The 22,963-nt window shown below is 34.6% G+C and overlaps 2 protein-coding genes across 3 annotated transcripts in view; one reads left to right on the forward strand and one right to left on the reverse strand.

Annotated features, from left to right (window-relative positions):
* RB1 (RB transcriptional corepressor 1) overlaps nt 1-22,963 on the forward strand; it is a 116,384-nt gene that overhangs the window by 70,016 nt on the left and 23,405 nt on the right. The window lies entirely within an intron of this gene.
* Nucleotides 11,035-13,096, reverse strand: LPAR6 (lysophosphatidic acid receptor 6). Its single transcript, XM_043478297.1, has one exon. It carries the CDS (start codon nt 12,354-12,356, stop codon nt 11,331-11,333), a length of 1,026 nt encoding a protein of 341 aa, XP_043334232.1. The 5' UTR covers nt 12,357-13,096; the 3' UTR covers nt 11,035-11,330.

Raw genomic sequence — 22,963 nt, forward strand, 5'->3', positions numbered from 1 at the left:
TGAGTTTTTTTTTTTTTTAAGTAAGCATATATTTATCTTTTTTCCAGCAAAACATTTTAGTTTTTAAAAATCTGATTCTTTCTGAAAACATCACTGTGGTTTTATAATGTTTCTCATTCTGACCCAGCATACTCCTAATTTCTTGCCCTTAATTCCCACGGTTAAGTAGGCTTTTTCAAGTGATTTAGAAAATTAGACTTTACCTTTCAAAGCTAAAATTATTTTATTTTGTTCTAAATACACCTTTGCTTCCCAGTATTTGTATTTTTACATTTTACTTTTCAAGTCATCAAGGCTTGAATACTGAACATTTTTTTCTTCTTTTTCTCTATAGTTTTATAGAGTCTTGTAATATAAAATGTTGTTGTTCAGTCTCAAAGTCGTGTGCAAACTCTTTGCGACCCCATGGACTGCAGCACGTCAGGCTTTCCTGTCCCTCACCATCTCTTGGAGTTTGCCCAAGTTCATGTCTATTGAATCAGTCTATTGAATCCAACCATCTCATTCTCTGTTGCCCTCTTCTCCTTCTGCCTTCAGTTTTTCCAAGCATCCCAGGGTCTTTTCCAGTGAGTCAGCTGTTTACATCAGGTGGCCAAAGTATTGGAGCTTTGACTTCAGCATCTGTCCTTCCACAAGATTATTCACGGTTGATTTACTTTAGGATTGACTGGTTTGATCTTGCTTTCCAAGGGACTCTTGAAAGTCTTCTCTAAGAAGTTCTCTAACCACAGTTCGAAAGCATCAGTTAAAGTTGATCAGTAATTATAAGTACAAAAACCAGAAAAAATTACCACGTGTTGTATTTATTTAGTATGTTAAATGTCTATTTTCATTTACATTTTCCTAGATCATATCATTACCTTCTTACCTTGAACATACTATTATAGACTCCTGCTTGGTCTCCCAGCTTTGACACTACCCTGCATTCTATAGTTTGGTGCTGAGTGAATATTCTTACATGCTTTTTCATGCAATATTCCTGTTCAGAAACCCACAGTATCTCCCATTGCCATTAGATAAATGCAGCCTCTTTACTCTGGTTGTGATAATTGGACCCTGCCTTACCCTACAATGCAGGAGACCCGGGCTCGATCCCTGGGTCAGGAAGATCCCCTGGAGAAGGAAATGGCAACCCACTCCAGTACTCTTGCCTGGAAAATCCCATGGACGGAGGCGTGTGGTAGGCTATAGTCCATGGGGTCGCAAAGAGTCGAACATGACTGAGCGACTTCACTTTCTTTCACTTTCTTTACCTTTTAGCCTTCTGCTATTCTTCAAGCACTCCCTATGTTTATTGTTGTTTTGGTTTGTTTTTCTTAACTTTTTTTTGGAGTATCCTTCCTTTGCAACATGGTGAAACACTGTGTTCAGAGAGTTGTATATCTCTGGAGCAAACCACATTGACATAGTGAGAGTGAGTATGGCCTAATGTGGGAATCAGAAGACCTGACATTTAGAGCCTACCTCTTCCACGTACAAGTTAATGTCTTTGTCTTAGTTTCTTGCTTTGTAAATTGAGACAGACCAAAAAGATTTTAGTATTTCTAGCTCAAATATTTTATGATTCTACAAAACTGTTTAAATGTTGAGAATTATTTGCCACTGCTGAAGGTGTGCCACTACTTTAGATTGCTTCACAATGTATAAAATGTTGAAGAAACATTTTTCAAAAAAGGATAACAGACAGGCCTCATTTCCCTACTCTCCTTTACCTCAGTTTTTCCCAATTCTCTTTGGATAGTATATGATATTTGTATATCAGTTATTTGAAAGGAATTGTACTTGCCCCAGCAAGGTATCTAATGACATGCGAAACAGCCCCTACCCTTAAAGAGGCTTGGAACCTATAGGAAAGTAAATCATTGCGATATACTGTGAAATAAGATAAGCCATGAGGGTCAAAGGAAGGAATGATCAATTGTAAGTGGACGGGAAAAAAACAAACTGGGCATGAAAATGTGGAAAGATATTTGGGGGAAAATTATGGACCACATTGGCCATGGTATATGAGTCCTGATTTAAGACTAGTTAATTAGTCTCAAAAGTCTGTTTTTAATCTCTTTAAAAGCGAAGAGCTAGCTCTCTTGGTAAATGAGATATTGTACAAAAGTGAATGTACAAGATAATTTTGTTGTTGTTGTTCAGTCGCTAAGTTGTGTCTGACTCTTTGCAACCCCATGGATTGCAGCACACCGGACTTCCCTGTCCTTCACCATCTCCTGGAGTTTGCACAGATTCATGTCCATTGAGTCAGTGATGCCATCCAACCATCTCATCCTCTGTTGCTCGATTCTCCTTGTGCTGTCAATCTTTCCCAGCATCAGAGTCTTTTCCAGATTGGCAGAGTCAGTTCTGCCAATCAGGTGGCCGAAGTAGAGTTCAACTTTAGCATTAGTCCTTCCAATGGATATTCAGGGTTGAGGTTTTTTTTATGCACTCTTTAGAGTGGCCAAATCCCAGATGACTTTACATGATTTTGACTTTAAAGTGAAATACTCTGTTGGTTCTTCACACTGACTCCACAAAGTAGGTATAGGCATGAATCTAATTTCCCATATGAGGAGGAACCTAGGAATCTGTGTCCCAGCTAGCAGCTAATTAGCCATAGATGGAAGGCAGCTAATACTCCTTGACTAGTTGCAGTGTGCTGTGCACCAAAAGTGTTTGTCTAATTTAATTTTCATAATAATCCTGTGATGTTGTTAATACTGTTTTCGTTTTTCAAAAGTGGAAGTAGGCTCAGCAAGGTTAAGCAGTTTGTCTAGAGTCACCCACTTGGCATATGAACCCAGATTGGTTTGATTCCAAATTCCACCAGTAAAGTTCCCCTTTCCTTGTACTACATTATTTCTGTTTATTCATTCACACTGTTTTTATTACCACTGTAGCATGTAGTCCAGCATAGGAGACAATATAAAATTTTATTCTAAATGAAAAAATAGCATGTATGTTTTTTATCTTGAGTAACAAGGTGAGTGTTGTGCCCTGGAGCTAGTCAGTACTGGAAACGGGAGAAAGTGCAGCCCTTTGTGAAGCACTCCTTTGTATGGTGTCCTGTCACTGTTGATCTACTAGATTCCTCAGGAAGAAAAGATTAGAAGATTTTACAAAAGGAGCAAACTAGATTTTAAAAGAAGTTACTAGTGCATCTGTATGTTTCATTTTTGTAACTCTCTGAATGATATTTTAATATAGTAATATAAGTATTTTTTAAATCTATAATTATATATATAGTTTAGGGTTGAGAAAATTAAATATTTGAATCAACTCTGAGGGAGATTGAAGGGAAGGGTGAGAGTGAGGTGAAATGGAAAACTAGCTCTCTTTTTATAGATTGAAATGTTAAAACTGAGTTCTTTCTGAGTTTTAAAGGAAAAATTTCAGATATGCCTAACGTCTTCTGTAAGAATGAAAAATTGTAAAGTCCAAGAATGAAAAATAAAGGAAGGCAATATCTTAGAAATAAAATTTTTGATAGGGACCTTGTGTTCTACTAGTGAAGTAGTCTAGAGAGAAGTTTAAAAAAAATACAGATATACAGAAAAAGCACAAAAATAAGGATAGTGACTTAGTTCATATAACAGTTATTCACTGAAATGCAAATAAGTGATTGCTTTATAAAGCTCTAAGACTATAAGTAAGCTCAATTTAATAAAATAACTCTTCTTCATAATTGAACCATTGAAGAAGCAGTGAGGTATTAAATGGTTTTTTATGTGGTTCTTCATATGTTAAAAAACAACAAGCAGAAAACCCAAAGAAACTGAGATAGATAACTGTTAGAAATTGTTCCACATCTTCGCCTGTATTGAATGTTCACGTGAACCTGAGTTCTTGACCCAGATCTGTGTATGGTTTTAAACATAAAATTGTTTCCATATCTAGACCTTTGTTCACGTGCCATCTTGTCTTGAGCCCGAGCTTGACTCCTCAGTGTCTTCTTTTCTCTATGCACTTGTCTCTTTTTTTTAATCTTTGGAACGCCCTGACACGTGAGAAATTGCTCGAGTTCGCTGTGGAGGAAAAGTATTCATGACTTGTCCATTCATGTCTCCCTTCCCCTCCACCATCATCCATACGGCACATTCTCCTTGTTCATGAACTGGCACAAAGGACTAAAGAAATTCAGGAACATTAAAAAAAAAATCTCAAACTCAGAAATGTCCCTTGGGTAGCTCATAGAAACTTGCTTTAGGAAGCAGTGCTTATAAGAAGCTCATCACTAGCTTCTTTGAAATCTGATCATCATGCAGACTTACATCAAAATGACCCTCACTTATGTATATTACAGTCCAGTGTAGAAGTGACAATAGGTAACAGCACTGTTAAAAGTGCTGAAATGTGTTCACTCATTTACTTCGCACAAATGTGTGAGGTAGATACTCTCATTATCACCGCTTCACAGATGAAAAATTGGAGGCACAGAGAAATTAAGAACGTTTCCCCTATCCACAAAACTAAGTTGATAGCAGAGCTGTAATTTTGACTCAAACTGTCTTGGTCCCAGAGACGGTACTTTTAACCTTTGTGCTGCTTCGTGGTGTATATTAATTTACCACTAGGTATATGCACTATTGTGACTAGTTTCTTTATTCATGTTTTATCTGTGTTTGTGTCACTGTGCTATAGCAGATCCTTCTGTCTGGATTTTGGCGTCACCATCTCCCATTTAATCTTCCCAGAAAATAAACATTGCTCTTCCTGTTTTACAGACAAGAAAAACCTGAGGTTCCTTCAGAGATACCATGTAACTTGCTTGGTGTGATTCTCAGCAAGTTGTGTGTCTGTAGCTCAGACTGTATTTTCCTCATCTGTAAAATGGGCATGATAATACTTATCAGGGTTGCCATGAGGAATAAATGTACATTTATGAGAATGGTACCTTTTAAAAACATCACAATTAATTGTTAGTTTCCTTTAGTTCATTTTTTCTACTATACAGTGATTTCCTAAGAACAGAGGACTGAGCACACAGTTAAACAGTATTGGATCTGTTTGTCCTGGCTTACAAGTATGTAGAAATGTTCTCTTCTGACGTACCTCTGTCTCTCTCACTGCCTTCTCAGAATGGAATAAGTTCAAGGAAAAAGAGGTGTAACTGAACTCCGGCATTGTTAAATGTGGGCGGTGTTCTCTGTTATACTGCCGTTGGAATTTGTTGTGGTGCTTTAGTTGTGAATCATGTCACTAATTACCCTGAGGTCGGTGTTCATTAGTCAAGTACAAACAAGAGAAATGGCAATTGTAAAAAAAATAGTTTGGAAATATCCTCTGTACTTAACCTGTTGAAATGGAAGCACTTGTACTCTTGTTCAGAGAGTATCTTCTATAAGGTCATGATGTTAGAAAACTACCTGAATATAGTCCAAGAATTTTCAGTCTCTAAACTAGGGTCATGTCATATCCTAACTGTAATGGTGTGGAAGGACTCTGGAATCTGGATGTGCAAGGAACAAAAAAATAGAGATATCTTATGAGATCTCAATTCTGTTTAATGTAGTTTCTGAATTCCTCCAGCAAAATCAAAAGCTGTTATTAATGGTGAGTTTAATAAAATTTTAGAATCACTCTAGGGCAATTGTTCTTAAACCATGTAAGTACAGTTACTTTTAATTATAAAATAGAACCAACTTTTTGACATATGTCTTTTTCAGATTTTTATGTCATGTTTTAAAAACTAAACTGCCACAACCTAGTCTGTTTTAAAATGCATTCAAGTGGCCTTTGCATATGTGGCTTTATTAATTTGCATATTGGTTCTTAATATTTTCTGCTACTGAAATAGACAAATATCAAAGGTATTTTTGGTGTCTTCCTGTACATGCTAGATTTAGAACATGATAAGAAAACTTAGAATAGGAAACAGCTGTATTTTGTGTCTTACTCGTTCCAAAAAAAAATTTTTTTATTGTTCTTGCTGAGTTTCAGCCTCCATTAAGTTACAACAGATACTTTCTCTTCACGATTTTTATTATACTCTTTAAAAATTCTCAAAGACTGACACACTGCGTTGTGTATATGTGTTGTAATTTATTCAACCAATTTTCTGCGCTTGGACATCTAGGGAGTTCTCAGTGTTTTCCAATTTCAAACAATACTGCATCCTGTACATATATGTATTTTTATATTATTGAAAGTGTGTCTTCAAGGTGAATGCCTAGAATCAGAATGCTGGGTTAAAGGATAAGAGTGAGTATGTGTGTGTGTGCGTGTGTGCATGCACACAGGCGCATGTGCCAAATTCCCACCCATTAGCGTTACACCATTTTGTTTCCCACCAGCAGTATATGAATGTTACCAATTTCTCCACAGGGCTGCTAACTTAAATTTTCCAAGTAACACATTAAAATATTCTTCCTACTCATCATCACCATCATTTCAAAAAGAAAGCATTTTAATAAGGGGGAAAGGACATAATCAAAATGAAGGATAAGAGAATCTCTTTAAATTTAAATGAAATAAATATAGCTCCTATTGTGATTGTTTTTTTCTTTTTCCTGAAGTTAAATGCATCTCTTCACTATAATCAGAGGGATGGGAGTTTTTCGAAATGCATAATCGTGTCTTTCCTTCTGCTTGAAATCCTTCAGCGCATTCCCCATCTCCTCAGATCTTACCATGGCTATATCATGGCTTATGAGGGATCTCAGTCCTCCATCTGCAGACACTGTGGATTTGGTTTAATCCTTTCAACATACCAGGTTCTTTCCAAGGAGGCCTTTGCATCTGCTACTCTCTCAATTACCATTAAAGGAGTAGACAAGCTAAAAAAAAAACAAAACTCTTACCTGACTCTACTTTAATTGTTATGTGACCTTATGAAGTTACTTGGCCTTTTACTTCTTCCGTTTCTTTTACCTAAGATAAAAGAAGTTTTATAAATGACCCCCAGATTCTTCCAGTTTTAAATTATGAATTTCCCACCAGTCATTTTGATAGGAAGATAATGAAACTCAACACATTCACCCTATGACTAATAACTGTAACTTGGCCATAAAAGCACATATTTGTTTCTCTTTCTATTTTATTTCCATAAGTTATTCCTATTTTTATTTAGGTAAAATTGGTATATAACATTATATAAATTTCATGTGTGCAACAGTATGACAGCTGCATACACTACGAAGAGATCATCACCAAAAACCATTGATCACCATACAATAGATGCCTTTCACCAATTCACCTCAGCCCTTATGTTCTAGTAATCACTATCTGTTCTCAGTATCTAGGAGTTTTTGTTTTTTTTTAATTCATTTGTTTTGTTTTTTTAGATTCTACACAAGTGAAATCATTTGGTATTTATCTTTTCTTCATCTGACTTATTTCATTTAGCATAATGCCTCCTGGATCTATCTATGTTATTGAAAACGGCAAGGTTTTGTTTTTTTTTATGACTGAGTACCGTTTACCCCGACAGATACATAACAGACGCTCTATTCACCCGATGATGGGCTCTCAGGTGCTTTCCACATCTTGGCTATTAAAGATAATGGTGCAATGACCATAGGAATGTATGTGTCTTTTCCAGTTAATGTTTTCATATTCTTCAGCTCAATACTCAGAAGCAGAACAGCTAGATCACATGGTAGTTCTAGTCATAATTTTTTGAGGCATCTCATGCTGTTTTCCATAGTTGTACCAATTTACATTCCCACCAGCACTGTGGGAGGGTTCTCTTTTCTTCTCATACTCACCAACACTGCTAGTCCTTCTCGAGAATAGTCCTTCTAACAGGTATGAAGTAATATCTCATTGTTTTAGTTAGTGATGTTGAATATATTTTCACATTCCTGCTGGCCATAAATATTTCAATTATTTTCAAAAAGTATTGGTTGAATCTATATAAGTAAAGCAAATTTTGAGTTTGAAAACCGTTCATTAAATTTGTGAATTATCTATACTTCTGGGGTCCTGTAGCTTGAATTCTGTTTTGGCCACTGCTTTTAGCACTGGTAATTTTGTTCCCCTTTAAGGAGTTACTGAAATAAATCTTTTTAAGAGATGGAAGAAGGAGAGAGACTTGTTAGAAAAGTTTGCCTGGAGTTAATTTCATATTCTTTTATTATCCTGGTCTTGCCCTGTTTAAGTGATATTCTTTGTACTATTATAAAATTGACTGTCAGAAGAATTGGTAGCAAAGTCATGAAAAAAATGAAGTAGTGATTTTAGGATAGTGTAATGTTGACCTCTGGAAAATGTTGCTATTTAAGAAATATTGTTGATCATTAAATACTCTGGTTGATTTAAATATGTTCTGTGTCTTTACATTTATCCATTCGTTCTTTTTAATTTGGAGTTTATTTTTTAGAAGTCATATTATAAGTGGATTATTTGGTTTTCAGGACAGCTCAAAAGAACTTTTTAAAAATAATTTCCCTTAGGATTTCCTTAAGATTCATCTACTAGTAGGCACTATTTATAAAATGTTATATATAAAAGGGTCGTTATCTTCCCTCATTTGTGATATCTGGGGTTGGATGTGGCATGCAGGTATTAAAAAGTTTTGAGTGTTGGGAGATAGTAAAGATCAGTCCGCAGGATAGGAGTAACTTAATACAGTGACAAAAGACTGGGTACCTTGCTCACCAGAGGTCTAAAATTGCAGTTGCCTCAGATTCTTGCTAGCTGCATACCAGTTACAAGTTAAATGTTTCTCAGTTGGGTGTATGAAATTTGCTGATGTTCCATTTTCTATTCCTCAAATGAGTCGCTAATTCTTTAAATACCAATCCCATAATTAAGGTTTATACGTCAGATTGACTCTCAGTATTTTGAATGTAGGATATGAAGATAAAACTCCTTGATAAAGTAGTGCCTTTCCTTTTAATTTTCTATGGATATAATACATATATTTTCATACCTTCTTTTGGTAAACTGGCTACTTGGTTGATTTTCTTAGAAAAGATCACTTCTAAGTTTGAAATCAATCCTTAGGATGCTGGAAAGTGGTTTTACACACTTCAAAACTTTTCATCTTACTTCTTTTACTTTAATATGGGAAGGAAGATTAGATAAATCATCTACTCTTTTATAAAGATGTAAAAAACAGTGGGCAGTTTGGGGGGACGGAGGGGCTAGTATTGTCATTCTAAGGAAACAAAAAGTAAATTCTGAGTTTTCTTAATACAGATTTTCTGGGTAAAGGGGAAAGAGATAACCCTTTGAATGTATAATTTACTTAAAAATGCAAAGCCAACAGAGAAAATAACTTTTGTACCCTATTTGTCCCTGTAGTTACGATTTACCTAGGATTTGAAGTTGTAGTTGAGGAAAACTAATATTTGTCTGTTATGTATTCAAGAAGAATCTTATAAATTTTTTTATTCATCTTCCTGTTGACAAGCAGGCAACAAAATTTTCTCCAGTAATAACAACTATCTGTTGACTATTTTTGCTTATATTTTAAAATAATATCCATGCTTTTGAGGTCTTGCTCACAGGTACTTAATCCAAGAAAACTTCTGAGAAATCTCAGTTATAAACTCAGCACCTTTCTTCTGTATTATTAAATTGTTAGTTGCTTTCCAACTCAAAAATATATGTTTAGAGTGCTAAATATATTTGTTTTTTTCTGAAGAATGGTATCAAATAAAGGCACTTCAGGGTCAATTGAAGAAAACATCTTTACAACATATATACTTCTCTTGAGATATAAAGAACTATTTTTAATTTCTTCACTAGTTTTCTTTTTTAAGGATTTATTTTATTTTAAGTTTATTGAAAGGAGACTATCACTCACTAACAAGAAAATCCTCCACTGTTATTTTTACGGAAATAGGTTTGCTTATTTAGCTTACTTCTATGATTTGAAACCATTGCAGCTCAAACCCAGAGAACAGCAAAAAGAAAACTTAAACATTAAAACAAAGAGTGTTTTGTTTATCCAAATTTGTTTTCAGGACTTGGAAGATTGAAAATGTGAAAATCAGATAGATTGAATGCTAATTTAATTATATATCTTTTTTCTCAAGTGAAAATAATTTTTTTAGTTAACTTTGAAAAACTGCTTGAATTTGGGGAAGAAAAGATATGTTGGAAAATGAAAGCGTTTCAGTGTAGATAGTGCTTCATATCTAAATTTTAGCTCAACGCGATACCTTATTTATGTTTGGTAAAATGAAAATGTAATTGTACTTAGTTATTTGACCCTCTAGTTTTGCTGCTTTTTCTGGAAGGACCTATGTCCTTACTTTACAAGTTATTTTGACATACAATAACATCTTGTCTACTTGAAATAATATTCTTCAGCTATTCAATATTTGACTTAACAACCTTGCAATTTAAAGAAAGATGGATCAAGGCCTCCAAAGTTCAGAAATATAATGATTGTAAACCTAGAATTCTATATGGAGAAAAGTTCTAATCAACTGTAAAGGGAAAATACAAATTTCTAGACATTTAAAAATTTGTTTGGCTTAAATGGTCAAAACATATGTACTGTTCACTGTCGAGTATTATATGTTATTTCTCTAATCTAAAATACTTAAAAAACAAGTTACTTGTTGTGACATAAATATGCCTTTAAAATATACCTGTAGTAGTATTTTTTAAAATTTACTTAGCAAAATAACATTTTGTTAGTTTCCACATTACTTTTTGTGGCATATATAATTTTTAAACTGAGTGCTGTTAGATGCAGAAAATGAACCAAAAGAGTAATTTTAAAGTATATTACTCTATATATACAGTATCTGCTTTTTACAAGTTGCATAGCAAGACAAAATCCTAAATATTGTCTGTAAGTGTAACTGCTCGACATCCTCAAATAGTGTCAGCATGTCATTTCTACAGAAGACATTTTTACTGTTTTTTTGAAAATTACTCTAAAAGACACTTACGGATTCTTTAAATGACTTTCTCATTTATATTATTATAGTTTAAGAAACATGATTAGTAGTTTCAATTAAGACTGAAATCAAAATTAGATGTATACTGAATAAAGGTGTTAAACACTTAAATGAAAATGTTAATATTAATTATTTAGTATAAAATCACTGTGATATTCAAAGACCACACAGATGGTTATCACATGACTTAAATCATGATTACTTTTATATTTTGAACAATTTTCTAGAGACTTTTTTTCATAATGAAGAGAAAGGTACAAATCAAAGTGGCTCAGAAGAATAAAACTGAGTGTATACAAGAACAGAATACATTTTAATGCTTAACACATCAAATACTTTTTTAATACTAAAAACTTTCAAATGTCCACATGTTTATTTTCTTTCTGAGGTGGAGAAATTGTTGTCCAGGAAAACACTTTTCACAGTTGAAGGACCTTGGAGGTTCTGTCCCAGTAAAGTCCTGGTGTTCTTATTTCAGACAGCTTATATTGTAGATTCATTGTCAGGTATCTTATTTTTCAATGTCTGTAGGTTATGTTGAATAAAGTTCTCTGTGCCTTGAACTTCAGAGAATCTGGAGTCACTTCTCCTGGTAGACCAGTTTTTCAATTTTATTGAATTCTGAATCGTGTCCGACGTGAAGTAGTAAATGATAGGGTCAAAGCAACAGTTTAAAACAGCAATGCAGAGAGTGATTGGGTACATGGTCCTTACTGCTATTGCTGCTGAGCAATTGACAAATGCCTGTGTTCTCATAAGAGAATATAAAATAAGGTTGATATTGTAAGGCACGAAACAGAAACAGAATATGACCAAATGTACAAATATCATTCTTAAAACCTTAGTTTTATTTATTTTACTTCTACTTAATGTTACAGGTTTATTTAAAGTTCTCAGCACCATACTAGAACAAGTTACGTTTAAAATGAGAGGAATAAAAAACCCCACTATTTCTATGAAAATTACAATCCTTGAGAGAAAGGTTTTCCATGTAGCTGCTGGAAAATTTTCAAAGCAGGTTGCTGAAGTGTTACCCGGAGAAGGAACAAAAACTGCTGGTGCACTTCCTCCCATCACAGTTAACCATACAGCAATGCAAACAATTTTTGCATTTCGTTTGGTTCTCAGCGTCTTCGACTTAAATGGGTAGACGATGGCCAGAAACCGATCAGCACTAATACAGGTTAAGAACAGAATGCTTCCATACATATTGGTATAAAAGAACATCACTGAAATCTTACAAAGTAAATCCCCAAAGGGCCAGTTCCTTGTTGCAAAGTAAAAGATCCGGAAGGGTAAAGTAAAAACGAAAAGCAAGTCTGACATCGCCAAGTTAATCATGTATGTTGTTGTTTCATTCCGCACTTTGAGAGTACAGATGAAAATATATATGGCGACACAGTTGGATATTAACCCAAGCACAAACACCATGCTGAACATGCACCCGTACAAGGTGTACTTAAAGGAGTCATTGTATATGCAGTCGGAGCTGTTGTTGCTTACCATCATAAAGGCACGTCCAGCTTACTGTGTTGAAGCAACTCCTTTGGTCAGCAACAGTCTCCTTTGATATTCAGATCGTGGCCACTTTGTAACCTCCAGTGTATTTGCAAACCCTTTAGATCTTTGAAAGGATTTACAAATATTTCTTTTTCTTCCCAAAGAAACATGAAGTTTGTTGCTATAAAGTTTCCAGTTGATTCTTCAACAAGAAAAAATTTTCATTTTCAAGTCTCCAGAAGATCTGTGATCCCAGGGCTTAGTATTAAAAACACAATGAAACCAATCCATTGGATTATAAAGTTTAAATAAAAACTGTGTTCTGACATGGAGTAAAACTCCTCATCCTGTAAACTTCTGTTTCCGTGGTCAAGATGAATATTCCAAAATGAAAGTTTCTTTATGCTGCAAAATGTTTAAGCTGAAGTTAACAATCACATTTTGCTTGTCAGTGCAAAGTTTCTGAGACTGAAACATTCCCAGTTCAACCTCACTTATTTCTTACACCTTTTAAACGAAGTTTTCCTTTTCGATATTCCTGCAGTGGATCCCAGATAGGGGTAAGCAGAGGAGTCTTTCAGAGGTTCCGAAATAAATTGCTAAGCGTGTTCACTCCGGCCGACTCGGAGGCCTTTTCCTCGGCTGCCAGCTGTGTTGTGAGCGGGCTTTCTCTGAAGAGAAGAGAGGCTTGCTGGGTTTGTACTATGACGTCACAGGAAGAAGGGGCTGGGCGTGAACAAAGAAGGTTTCAGCCCGGTTTGTTTGCAGTGCCTTTAATCTGATACCGTATCTGCTGGGGATGTACATAGGAGGCTTGCAAAGGGCCTCTGACTGTTTAACTGAGCAGTCTGCCCTTTAACTCCTTTTATGCGGAAATGCCTTCTGGAATGTTGGCTACCTCTTAAGGAGGTTTTTTTTTTTTTTTTTTTATTCTTTCTTTCTTTTTGGTAGTAATCAAGAGAGAGGGAAAAAATCTGTATGTGATTGCTTCTGTGTTTGGGATTAGACTTTTTGGGGGCTGGGGGAACTAAAATGTGTAGGTATATTTATAAATTGAAATTGTTGGTGGTAACTTAATATAACGTTAAAAAAATTATTGGCTGTAAAAGAGAGAAATTTAATCTTTAGTCGTAAAAAGGATTTGAGTTGAGAGACCCAAATTTTGCCACCCTTGGCTTCTGTTTTCTATAATTGCTCCTCAAGATTTAATTTAATTGCCATGGTTGTGAATGGCTCCAATCCTTAATCTCTTTACTTTTTCATAAACAATTTTCTCACATTCTTTCCTCTTTTCTATAAAATTAAATTAATATTTTATTGCACTTCCAATTTTTTTAATAATCACTTTTACCGAAGAATAAATTTTAAAATGTTTCTGTTTGGTGTAGTAGTATTAGTCTTACAGAACAAAATTGCATCTTTGTAAACAAAGATATTTTTTCCCTATATTGCTTGAAATAAATTTTGGAAAATAAAAGTTACACTATTTCGCTAAATTTTAGGTTCAGAATTTTATTTTAATCACCTCGCCCCCCACCCCCCCCAGCCACCAGCCCTCCCTTTACCCCGTTTATTATGACATTAACTATATATTGGACTATGGGTCAGATTTTGTTTTCGTTTAAAAGCTCTTGTGAGTGTTTTCTCGCTATATATTTAAAGTGTACTCATTTTTAAAGCCCAAAGAAATCAGAAGAAAGTATGTGTGGGAAAGGGATAGTTGAATATAGATGTTACTTCCTCAAGGAGTGATGATATCACAATCTATAGACACATTTTCTTATTTTTTCTTATTTTATATCACCATTTTTCAGAAAAGGCAACATCTAGTTGTATTATATTGTTACTATTTTCTAGTTTGGTTCCATTTGGGCTGAAATTCTTCCTTTAGGTTATCAGTGAAGGAAATTTAAGAGCAATTTATTTTTCTTTCATGAATTACATAGCTAATTTAAAACTGATGTTTTGTAGTCTGTTTTATGCTGATTTTTAACCTTTTTAATTTGGACTGCATTCTCACCAAGATGAGCAACTTTTGTTGTTTGTTGATGAATATCCCCTGAATTATAGTCTGTTTTTGTTGTTTTGACAAGGAAATACATAATCAAGTGACACACAGAAAAATAGGAATATTACTTGCACTCAATAAACTTAAAACTTTAGAAGGCTGAATTTCTTTGTATCACACTGGTTTGGAAGAGAGGCAGTATGTGTTCATAAGACAGGTGGAAACTTAAGAGTGAACAGTAGTAAGGAGAGTAGTTAATAAGTTTGTATTCTCATTGGGGAAAAATTTCTGTTATAGTTTCTCAGTAATCTGCTTTCAAATTGACAATCTCTTTAGGTATATCATTAAATAATGAAATATAATCAGTTATATGCCCTGATCTTGTTTACTTTTACTTTCATTTTGAATATGGCATTGTCCCATTAAATGAACTAATGAGACATTGGAATATTCTTCCACATATTGATGTTATTCTCTTAATATTCAGTTAACTGTTCAATTGTAGTTTTTTCATGTTTCATTTGCTTAAAATTGGATAGATCACTATTCATTGAATTAAACTTTGTTATTATCAGTATATTAGTATATGTTTGTATTTCCAATTTTTACACAGTGCTTAACCCTTAGCAAATACTCACATGTTTACTGAGGCATGAATTATACTGATAAACTGGAATTTATTGAGAATTGTTTCTACTGAGGAAGAACAACAGCAGAATGACTGAATGGGCAGATCATTGAATGCTAGATGTTTCAAAATATTTAATTTGACTTCTAATTAAGGAACCAGAGTGAAATTAGATAACTTTAAAATTCCTTAGATTAAGATATGAAAATTGTGAAATAACTACTTACAAAAGCAGTTAAATAAGTCTAAGTACTCCAGTATATTTAATAGGTGCTTTTGTATTTGATAGACTTAAGAGACCAAACAGTTTATTATGAGATCTGTATACTTCTGAAGGGAGGCCTGGTATGCTGCAGACCGTGGGGTAGCAAAGAGTTGGACCCAACTGGGCAACTGAACAGCAACATACTTCTCAGAGTTAAATCTGGGAATCTGTTGGTTTCTTATACGGGTTTTTTAAGAGCTGATTTGAAATTTTATGAATCTCATTACTTTTCACTTTTCACATCACTTTTCAAACTTTTTTTTAAATTTTTTTTCCAAACTTTTATTTTATGTAGAAGCCAAGTCAGTAACTAGCTAGCCTTCAAAGTATATATTTTATTTATCACTCTAGTAATGGTATAGTTGTGTTTTAGTTGTTATTTTTTGTTGTTGTTATCAGTTTGAGAGAGAATTCTGTTAACTTATAAGTGTAAGGATTTGAGTAACTTTTGAGTTCTTGACTAAATTTCTGCTATAACTGTGGCTGTGCTTGTAGTTGTGTTTTGGTTATAGTTGTGGCAATGGTATAGTTGTGTTTTAGTTGTTATTTTTAGTTGTTATTTATCACTCTAGTAACGGTATAGTTGTGTTTTAGTTTTTTTTGTTGTTGTTGTTATCAGTTTGAGAGAGAATTCTGTTAGCTTATAAGTGTAAGGATTTGAGTAACATTTGAGTTCTTGACTAAATTTCTGCTATAACTGTAGCTGTGAGAAGGCAAGAAATTTGACTTTTTCATGTTGTTGTTTAGTTGCTAAGTCATATCCAACTCTTTTGTAACCCCGTGGACTGTAGCCTACCAGGCTGCTCTGTCTATGGGATTTCCCAGGCTAGAATTCTGGAGTGGGTTGCCCTTTCCTTCTCCAGGGGGTCTTCGACTTTTTCATGCCTGATTGAAAATAGGCTTTCTTGAACACTGCTATAAACAAATAATGCGTAAAGTGGGCTCCTCAGCTATTCTTCCTTTCTGTTTTTTCATATTGGTTATTTCTAGTGTTGATAGTAATATCAGTTTTATCTTGTACCTTCTTTATTCTCACTTCTTAAACTGACCCTGCTGCTCTAATCTATATGGTTGTTGTACTGTCTTACTTATTTCCAGTCCTACCAGTTTACCCTGCCAGATAGTCATAGATCAAGTCATGAATGAGTCCACTAATTATTATTCATTTATACCTTTCATTTCGTCCAAAAAGGACTTAAAGCAGATTATAATTTTAAAACTGTCAAAACTGATGGAACTAAATATTTAAGATTTTTATTTTATGTAAATTATGCCTACATTTTAAAAGTTTAAAAAGGGAGTTGGTGTGGCACAGTTAAAAGTTTTTAAATGTGAGAAATGTGAGAGAAATTATTCTGAATATTAGTAATATCCATTATTCTAAAAATTATTCCTTTTGAATGCAATAAATGTTTGCAAAAAGCAAAAAAAAAATCTTAAAACATAAATTCTTGAACACATTAGTAAATAAAAAATAATACAACATGGGAAAGAGAAGAATGGGAAGGGCAGAAAAATCTAGGCAAGGGGAAGCTGCTGCATTTGGCACAAGGGAGAAAAGGAAAATAAAGTAGATTTCATAGTTTTCATTTAGTGAAAGAAAACATTCCAGGGTGTCAAAGAAAAAAATTTGCTTTATTTCAGAAATACATTGTGAATCTTTACACATGAACCACTTCAAATCATGATCTGGTGGTAGAAGGTATGCCATTTCTTGTTGGCTCTCAATTTAGGAAAACCACCCAATATTCAATTTTGGTTCTGGGAAAATGTATTATTTGTTGGAAGATTAAGATAGTTCAAATATATGCAAAAAATTGAATGAGAAAGTATGTGAAATAAATATATTCAAGTTTAAAAGAGAGTGTGGGACAGTGAAATTTTTAAATGTAAGAAAAACATTGTAAATTTATTTTATTCATTTTGAATACAAGAAATGTTTGCTTGATGAGAAGTGATTCTTCAGGGTCCTTTTCCATCTCAAATTTACACCTATGAAAAAAGCCAAAGTTTTCTCATTTTAGATATTTCCATGATAAAGTTTCTATTTAGATTTAGAAGCAAAACTTCCTCACTTTGAAAAAAGAACATTTATAACTTACGTTGATAGAATATATTTGTTTTATATAAAAAATATTTTAGCCTAACAGGAACATTTATTAAATTTGTGATAATTTATATCATTTGAAAATGATTTACCTTTCTGTTATTACTGCAGACACATAACACTTTATGTTACTCTTTCCTGGAGCATGAGTCATCTACAAAGCAAGTTCAAACGGTGGAACCAGATTGTGGGGATGGGTGGGATTAGAAGAAAGATTTAAAAGCTAATGGATGGTGATTTGTAACAAAAGTGTACAAGAATGATGGTTGTAGCAGGTTCAAGCAAAGAGATGAAGTAAAGAGAAGCAAGAATGTGGTGTAAGACTTTACTTGAGTGAGCATGTTTATCACTGTTAACACTTGAGTTGTTCCCTTCCTCCTTTTTTCCTATCTCTTCCTGCTCCTTCATCTGCCGCTCTTAAAACTTTATCCCATTTTTCTGTGGAGACCTTTCGATCTCATCAATTCCTCTTCTGTGCTTCCATGATACTTAAAGTGTCTCACTTTTAAAATATATTCATACAATTGAATTCGGTTTAAAAAAACAAGGAAATACTTGTAATATAGAGTATAACAGTAGCTTTTGTATGATATGGAGATGAGAGTCAATCAAGTCAGTGAAAGAGCCTCCAGAGCAGATGATGTCTAGAGAACGCTAGCCTTTAAAGTTGAATAAGTTTCAAATTTCAAGACTTGATGACTAGAGCCTGGTAATAATGTCTTAGTGTAGTCCATGGGGTTGCAAGAGAGTTGGATGTGACTTAGTGACTAAAACAACAAAAACAGCATCTCATTAGTACAGTCATGTCTTTCTCAACCAAAAACACAGAAGATAATTTGAGTGATTGTCTCAGTTCTCTGAAGGATGCCTCATAACTAGTTTCATTCTAAATTCCTAGAAGGGCAATGAGTATATACATTTCATTTCTTTCTTTCCTTTTTTTAACAAATGACGTATTCTTAAGATCTAACACAATGAACACGATTGCAAGTACATTTAAAAGCAGAAATACATTTGACTTTAAGCATTTATGTAGATGTTTTGCTTTTAACCTAGTCTAACCAAGCCGAAATTCAAAGGAAAAGATTGGCTCTTTAACATATATTAAATGCAAAGGCATATGGAAGAATTAATCACTAAGATTCTAAGCCACTAGTAATCCATTCCCAGAACAAAATTTTCATGGTCACTTTTTATTGGTTTGCCAGCATGTTCATTTTGATCAACTGATTTCACATTCTTGGGAATTTTGAGGACTTCCTGTCAATACCAGCTGTTACCAGTGCTGCCTCAGAAAGGATACAAACAAAAGACCGGAAGGACTGACTACAAAAGGGCCCCGTTTAAAGCCAAACCTTTTGTTTTTGTTGTTGTTTTCAGTTAAACAAAAACGAACCCTTTCAGGCTGATCAAAACAAGAGAAAGATTGCTGGATTGTTGTCCTGGTTATATGGATAGGGAAATAGGATAAGCACATTTAAATTATTTTTCCTGGTTATGCTATCTTTCTCTCTGGTGTGCTGTATTTATTTGTTTATTCAGGAACAGATATTTACTGAGTGCAAACTGTGTGCCAATAGCTCTTCTAGGTGTTGGGAGTATAGCAGCATATGAAAAAGAATTTCTGGGCTTATATTTTACTGTGGGAATACAGGCAATCAAAAAGCAAACAGTTGTATGGTTGGACATATGGTAATAAGTTCTCTGAAAAAAAACTACATTTATTAGGAAAAAGGAGGTTCTAGTAGAGAGTTATCGGAGAAGGCAATGGCACCCCACTCCAGTACTTTTGCGTGGAAAATCCGTTGGACAGAGGAGCCTGGTAGGCTGCAGTCCATGGGGTCGCTAAGAGTTGGACATGACTGAGCGACTTCACTTTCACTTTTCACTTTCATGCATTGGAGAAGGAAATGGCAACCCACTCCAGTGTTCTTGCCTGGAGAATCCCAGGGACGGGGGAGCCTGGTGGGCTGCCGTCTATGGGGTCGCACAGAGTCGGACACGACCGAAGCGACTTAGCAGCAGCAGCAGTAGAGAGTTATAGGAAGGGTAGGACATATGGTGATAAGTTCTATGAAAAAAAAACACAAACTACATTTATTAGGAAAAAGGAGGTTCTATGTAGAGAGTTCTAGGAAGGGCTTGTTGATGAGGGGGCATTTGAAGGAAAACTTGAAAGAAGTGAAGAATAAATCACATAGCTGTCTTAGAGAATTACCCTTTAACTATTAAACAATGTCTTTTTCAAATTTATTTTTAACTGAAAGATAACTGCTTTACAATGTTGTGTTGGAGGGAGAATTAAGAGAAACAATCTTATAAAAAGCTATCCTCAGTCTCTATTTCCCAGCTTTATCTTCCATAACTTGACTCACCAGGTTCCTGTCCCCAAGATTTTCATGGCAATTGGAAATCTCTAGATAGTGTTTCAATTTGATGAAATTCTGTGTGTCTGCTTCTGATTTTTGTTTGGCATGGCACATCATAAACCAGGAGCTTTGTATTGTTTTGGTTTTGGCTACTTGAAAGTGTTCTTCAAGCTAAATACTTCTAGGAGATGTACTCTCAAAAGACCCCCAGGTCAGTCGTTCAGTTTCAAGTCAGATGGACACTGACTTCTGTGTCCCTGTGCAGTTGTTATTTTATCTTTTTGTCTTGGTGCTTTGGCTGTTACCCTATTAGCTCAAGGGACTGAATTTTCTTCTGCTGAGTTCAGTTTTCTAATAAAGCAGTGACATTTGACAACCTGCGTTAACTTGTTGATACAAATGCCAACTAAAAAATGTCTCTTGCCAGCAGTTTCTGCAAGAATTAAGTCCTTGGTCAGTGCAGTCACTGAATTTTAGCACCCCCTGAAAGGAGTTCAGGGCAGAATGTACTCTGGGAAAACTGGCAGCAGAGACCTTCTGATAGGTATTTTCAGGAGAAATTTTTTGTGAACCTGGATTCTTTCTTCTTTCCATGCCTAGAAAAGCACTGAAACATTAACCTTCTACCAGATGTGTGCGTGACTGCAGGATTCACCTTCACCGCATGCACATGTATACCGACCTCCCCCGTCACCTCTTCCAGGCTATAGTCCTCAGTAAGGTGTAAGATACTAAATAAACTTGACTCAGCTTTAATGTTGTGCTCTTGTTTGTATGTTTTTAAGTAGGCACAGCTAGGTCAGCTTTCTTGACTTATGTTAACTATCCTGCATATGGTTGAATGAGAATCTGGGCTCTTAAAGGTAGTTCTATCCCACTTGTCTTTTTTTCCTTGGTAACATAGTACCCTAAGTTTGAATCTACCTTCAGATTCTGGTTACCATGTCTGTCCTTCACAGTCAAGTCTTGGCCTTACTGTCATTTTCTGACATATGACCATTATCCAGCCCTACTTGCACCTGGAATCATGACTTCAGTTTTCTCTGACTAAACTCTGCTACTTTCTAAACACATGGGATATCATTCTGTGAGGTTTAAGGTTTTTTTAGGAATACATTTTTTATTTATAATGTAGGAGAGATATTATTAAGGTTCTTAGCAATAATAAGAGAAATAGAAAAAGCTTAAAAGTGAACAGATGATATAACTCTACTATTCTAATCAGCTGTTTATAATTTTCCAGGTTAAAAAATGTTTTTTAATTAAGATACAGCTGACCTATCACAGTATTTTAGTTTCAGGTGTATAATGTAATGATTCAATATTTGTATATATTGTGAAATAGTCACCACAGTAAGTCACTCATCACCATATGTAGTTAGAATTTTTTTCTTATGATAAGAACTTTTAAGATTTACTCTTTTAGCAACTTTCAAATATGCACTACAGTGTTATTAACTATACTCACCCTGCTGTATCTTCTATCATGACTATTTTATAACTAGAAGTTTTTACTTTTTGCCCTCCTTCCCCCTTTTTGCCCACCCCCTGCCTCTGGCAACCTTCAGTCTGTTCCCTGTGTCTGTGAGCTGTTTTTTTTAGTCCACATATAAGTGAGATTGTACTGGAGAGTCGACCCTTGCTGTCTGCAAGGGATTGGCTCCAGTACTCCTGCAGATACCGAAATCTGTGGATGCTCAAGTCCCTTATATAAAATGGCATAGTCCAATCAGCCGTCTATATCCGCAGGTTCCACATCCCCTGATATGGAAGACTGAGTGTTTTTGTCTTTGTCTGATTTGTTTCACTTACCATAATGCCCTCAACTAAGAGATACCTGGCAGCCTGTCTGGGGACAGTGTGCTGATTCACACAATCACCCTCACAGACAAGAAACTGAACAGTTCCATCACATAAGGAACTATATTCCTATTTCTCCAGCCTGACTATACCTGCCCTAACCCCTGGCCATTATTAATCTGTCCTTTATTTCTAAAATTTTTCTTGTTTCAAAATGTTATATAAATGGAATCAAATAGGATTATCTTTCTTCTCAGCCAGATTCTCTGGAGATTAAGATATTGTCTGTATCAATAGTTCATACTTTTTTATTGCTGACTAATATTTCATAGTATGAATGTACTGCAATTTCTTTAACTGTACACATATTAGAGAATATCTTTGCTGACTCTACTTTTTGACTATTACAAGTAAGGCTGCCATAAACATTTGTGTACAGGTTTTATATAAACATACGAGTTTTCACTGTTTTAGATAAATACTCAAAGAGTGCAATTGCAAAGTCATATAATTATTGTGTTGTATGGACTGCCAGATATTTTCCAGAGCAGTTGTACCATTTTGAATTACCATCAACAATACATGGGTGATCCAGTTTCTTTGCATCCTTGCCATTTTTTGGTATTGTCTTAATTTTCTTTTAGCCATTCTGATCATGTAAGGATAGCTCATTGACGTTATAATTTACATTGCCCATCAGGATGATGGCTAATGGTGTTGAATATCTTTTTCTGTTTACTTGTGATCTGTGTTTTCTCTCTGGTGAAGTATCTCTTCACGTCTTTGCCCATTTTCTAATTGAATAGTTTGTGGGGTTTTTTGTTTGTTTGTTTTTTACCATTGAGAGTTCTTTATATATTCTAGATTCTAGTCTTTTGTTGGATGTGTGGCTTATAAATAGTTTCTCAAAGTTTCTGTAGACTCTTCTCTTCACATGGTCTTTCTCAAGGCAAAAATTTTAAATTTTGATGAAAGTGCTGTTTATCAGTTTTTTATTTTGTGGATCATGCTTTTGTTGTCAAGTCTTAAGGACTCTAAATCTCCAAGGTTTTCCCCTATGCTTTAAAAGTTTTATAGCTTCACACTTAATATTTAGGTCATCCATTTCCAGTTTATTTTTACAAAGTTTGAGATTTAGGTGAAGGTTCATTCCTTTTCCATTGATTTGCTTTTGCACGTTTGTCAAAGGCAATAAAGAGCAGATGGGACAAACAGATGTAGAATTTAAACTAACCATGTCAATGACTACATTAAATGTAAATAGTCCAAACTCCAATTAAAAGACAGAGATTCTCAGAATGGATAAAAAACAAGACCCAGTTCTTTGCTATCTACAAGAAACCAGTTTTAAATATGAAGGTGTAAATATGTTAAAATTAAAAGCATGAATCAAAGGATAAGTGCAGGGATGGCACTGAGGGTAATTCTGAGACTTGTTC

This window comes from Cervus canadensis, chromosome 9 (genome assembly GCF_019320065.1).
Source record: "Cervus canadensis isolate Bull #8, Minnesota chromosome 9, ASM1932006v1, whole genome shotgun sequence".
Lineage (NCBI taxonomy): Eukaryota > Metazoa > Chordata > Mammalia > Artiodactyla > Cervidae > Cervus > Cervus canadensis.